The sequence below is a fragment of the Macadamia integrifolia genome, chromosome 2 (genome assembly GCF_013358625.1).
Source record: "Macadamia integrifolia cultivar HAES 741 chromosome 2, SCU_Mint_v3, whole genome shotgun sequence".
In the NCBI taxonomy this organism is placed as follows: Eukaryota; Viridiplantae; Streptophyta; class Magnoliopsida; order Proteales; family Proteaceae; genus Macadamia; species Macadamia integrifolia.
In genome coordinates, this window is record NC_056558.1 from 43,433,967 (window position 1) to 43,437,278 (window position 3,312).

The 3,312-nt window shown below is 36.4% G+C and overlaps 1 protein-coding gene across 2 annotated transcripts in view; it reads left to right on the plus strand.

Annotated features, from left to right (window-relative positions):
* LOC122066653 (phosphoinositide phosphatase SAC2-like) overlaps positions 1–3,312 on the plus strand; it is a 37,487-nt gene that overhangs the window by 25,975 nt on the left and 8,200 nt on the right. For both annotated transcript variants that reach the window (XM_042630502.1, XM_042630492.1), the window contains exon 14: positions 678–872. In XM_042630502.1, the coding sequence (XP_042486436.1) occupies positions 678–872 (195 nt within the window). The remainder of the gene's footprint in view (positions 1–677; positions 873–3,312) is intronic.

Here is a 3,312-nt window from a genome sequence, read left to right on the forward strand (position 1 = left end):
GGGAGCTGTGGTAGGATTAGGAAACCTTCAGTTGTGCATAACTTTATAGATTTTAATTTTGTTATTTGTAGAACAAGCTAGTACTTAGGAGTTCATTAGAACAAGTTAATCAGATTCTTGATAAAATTTTATTTGGTAAAATGGCTTGCCTGCTGAGCCCCAGTTAACCCACATACCACATGGTCCGGTTGCTGCAGCTCATGGTCGATTGGAATATGTTTAGTCTCGCTCTGCAGCTTTCAAATGATCAAGGCCATTAGATCATTTCTTAGTTGCCAAATGGTAATAATAGTGGTGAAGTTTGGTTCTACATGCTGAGCATTTCTCAGCTTACAAATGGTTCTATATGTTACTTCTCCCATGCTCATAGTGCAGTGATGTATGCAGCTGAGGCATCCTAACACACTGACTATAGACTTGAATCTTTTTCCTACATGACTCGATCAATTTGATCGGGCATTTGCCATCTACTTTCATTGTTCAACTCTTTGACAACATAACATGAAAAAACCAAAAGCTCTGCCCTCCCTCTCTATCTATCCAAGGGATGTAAGGGCAGAGACCTTTGGTGTCCCCTCCAGTCAAGAATTGGGGCTTCTTGGCTCTTTTAACCTGAAGATTGTTCTTGTAATTTACATTGCCGCAGCTCACTTGGTAATCATTTTCTCTATTTGTAGGTCATGTTTCAAAAGATCTTTTTCAGATGGCAGCATACTTTGTGAAAGCAACACACCTATATCGGCCACAAATGTTGTGGAGAAGAAACTTTCTGGCTCGGCATTGCCTGAAAGTGTGCAAGGAGCAGGTAGCAATGGTCTTTCTGACTCCACCCCGGAAATCTCAACCTGTGGAAGTGATTTGTCATATTCAAGGTTGGCTTGTTATATTTTTTTCTGTATTATTACCATGAAAAACTTCTTTACCATCCAATTATCTACTTCTTTCCAACATCCTTAAAAAGACTGTAATGAATTTGGTGATATATGCACTGACCATGATACAAAAATGGAAAGAAGTCTTCTTGACATCTGCATAATTTTACGTATCTAATGGTCATGAACATCCAATTTTGCCAATTCTTTTCCTTTTCCTCCACCCTTATCTCTGAAGTCTATTTCTCTGACCGGAATGTGTAATGTGTTTTGGTAGATGACATGGAGAAACCCTGTCTTGGAATAACGCATAATTTGAATGCTTTGGTGGATGATACTGCGAGATACCACCACCCTTGAGAATTAGACTCCTTTCTGTGTATAACTTTACTATTTCACAACTTTAGACATTGAGGAGGACTTCCTCTTTGATCATTGCTGTCTTGTCTCTATATTCACAATCATGTCCAACTCTTGTTGCCAAAACCAGTGGATGTGGTGTTCTCTGCAGAACTTCTCGTAGAAAGGAATTATGGTTCACAATGATAGGGAAATTTCAGGACATTGGGAGGGGGAGGCCCAATGTGGTGTGCTGATTATCCATGATTTGAATCTAGGTGATGCAGGAGTGTTTTATTATAATGTTTTCAATCTACTATTTGTGGCAGAATTATTTTTTAAATAGTTTTCTTGGTTACAAGTTTACTATTTATAGTAATCCTGTAAATTACTGTTTTTGGTAACTTCCTGTTCTTAGTTATATTGAGAGTTTTAGTTGGGGAGTATTAATTAAGTTGGTTCCTTTTTTCCTAGTTTGATATGATCTGTTGGTAGGAGGTTCTGTTGTCATGAGCAAGACGAAATCTGAGCAGGAGCCTTTTAGCTGCCTCCTTTTTCTGTGTGCATGTGTGCAGTTTGAATTGTCAAATCATGATCTTATGTAGGCACTTCAGTTTATGGGTTATGGTTTTCAGCTATTGTCATTTGATTGTAAAACCTTGCTACTCTTAATGTTTGACAGTCCCTTAGCTCTCTTGTTCCTTCAATTTTTCGGTGATCTATTTCTGTATATAAGTTTCTTCTTCATTCTTATACTTATTGTATGGTTGGTTGTTGGTCTTTCGAAGCCTACTATTGTGGGATTATATCTTGGCGTCCCACATAAGGTAAATCTGATTGCCTCACTGGTTCCAAGACCAACCTGATGGATGGTCCCTGTAGCTATTTTATTGTGAGGGAATGTTGGATACTTCATGAAGACTTGGAGAAAAGCAGTGGATGTTTCTCCAACCTACAAAATATTTGTTTTTCTCTTTTGCTTGTGTATGCCTTGTATATAAGCATAGTTGTCACAACACTAAGGCGAACCAAGGTGGTGGAGGGTTGTCTAAGTGCTTAGGTGAGAAGGTGCTCGCCTTAAGGCGAACAAGTGGTTTTTTCATTTTCCCTATTTTCTAACATTATTTAGTAAGCTATATATACCATGTATCATAAAAAAATCAATATTAAGCAACATCAAGTCATTAAAAATCAACATTTAGCCATATTAAATCATAAAAAATTAACATTAAGTCATATTAAGTTATAAAAAAACAATATTTAGAGAAATGCTCTTGTTTTATATTAAGTTTGATTGGTCAAATGATTTTATTTTTACATGAGACTTTTTGTATTAGTTATAACATAAAATCAGTTTTCCAACAAGCCTAAGATTACTTAAATCTGAGTTGTAACAACAAAGTTATGTTCCAGTCAAACTTATTTTCAAGTGCGCGAATGCTGTTAAAATCGCCTGAATGAAAATAATTTTATAGATATCAAAACAAAAGGTTATTTTACTAGACTTTTGGCTTTTAGCAATGCGTTAACATGATAGAATTTATAAAATTTTTCATAATTGAGAAAGACATCAACATTTAAAAGTTGAAAATCGCCCCTATAACCAAAATCCAATTTTTGTTCTTGCGTTAGGGGGTTGACTTTTTATCATTTATCATTTGATTTTTAAACTATTTTTATTGGATTCAAATAGGGGGGTATTTGCTTATTTATAAATAATATCTTAAGTAAATAAAATAAAAACATTTAGTTAAATGATATTTGGCATAAATAAGAGACAAAACCCAAGGCGACATACAGTACAACAAGGCGATTGTCTCCTATGCCCTAGGAAAACCTCCTGGACGTTGAGGCGACGACTAGCCGATGCCTTCACAGCTATGCATATAAGGGGGACCTATCATGAGTTCATGACTCTACTCTAAGGGGGACCTATCATGAGTTCATGACTTTACTCCGTTCCATGAAGGTTGATTATGCCAGTTGAATGCTAGAAATCACTTTCTGAAATGTAATTTACTGTAATCTCATGAAGGTTTGATTGTAGCATCTAATATCCTACTCCCCCTCTACACTCTTATGCCCCTCCACACCCCCACCC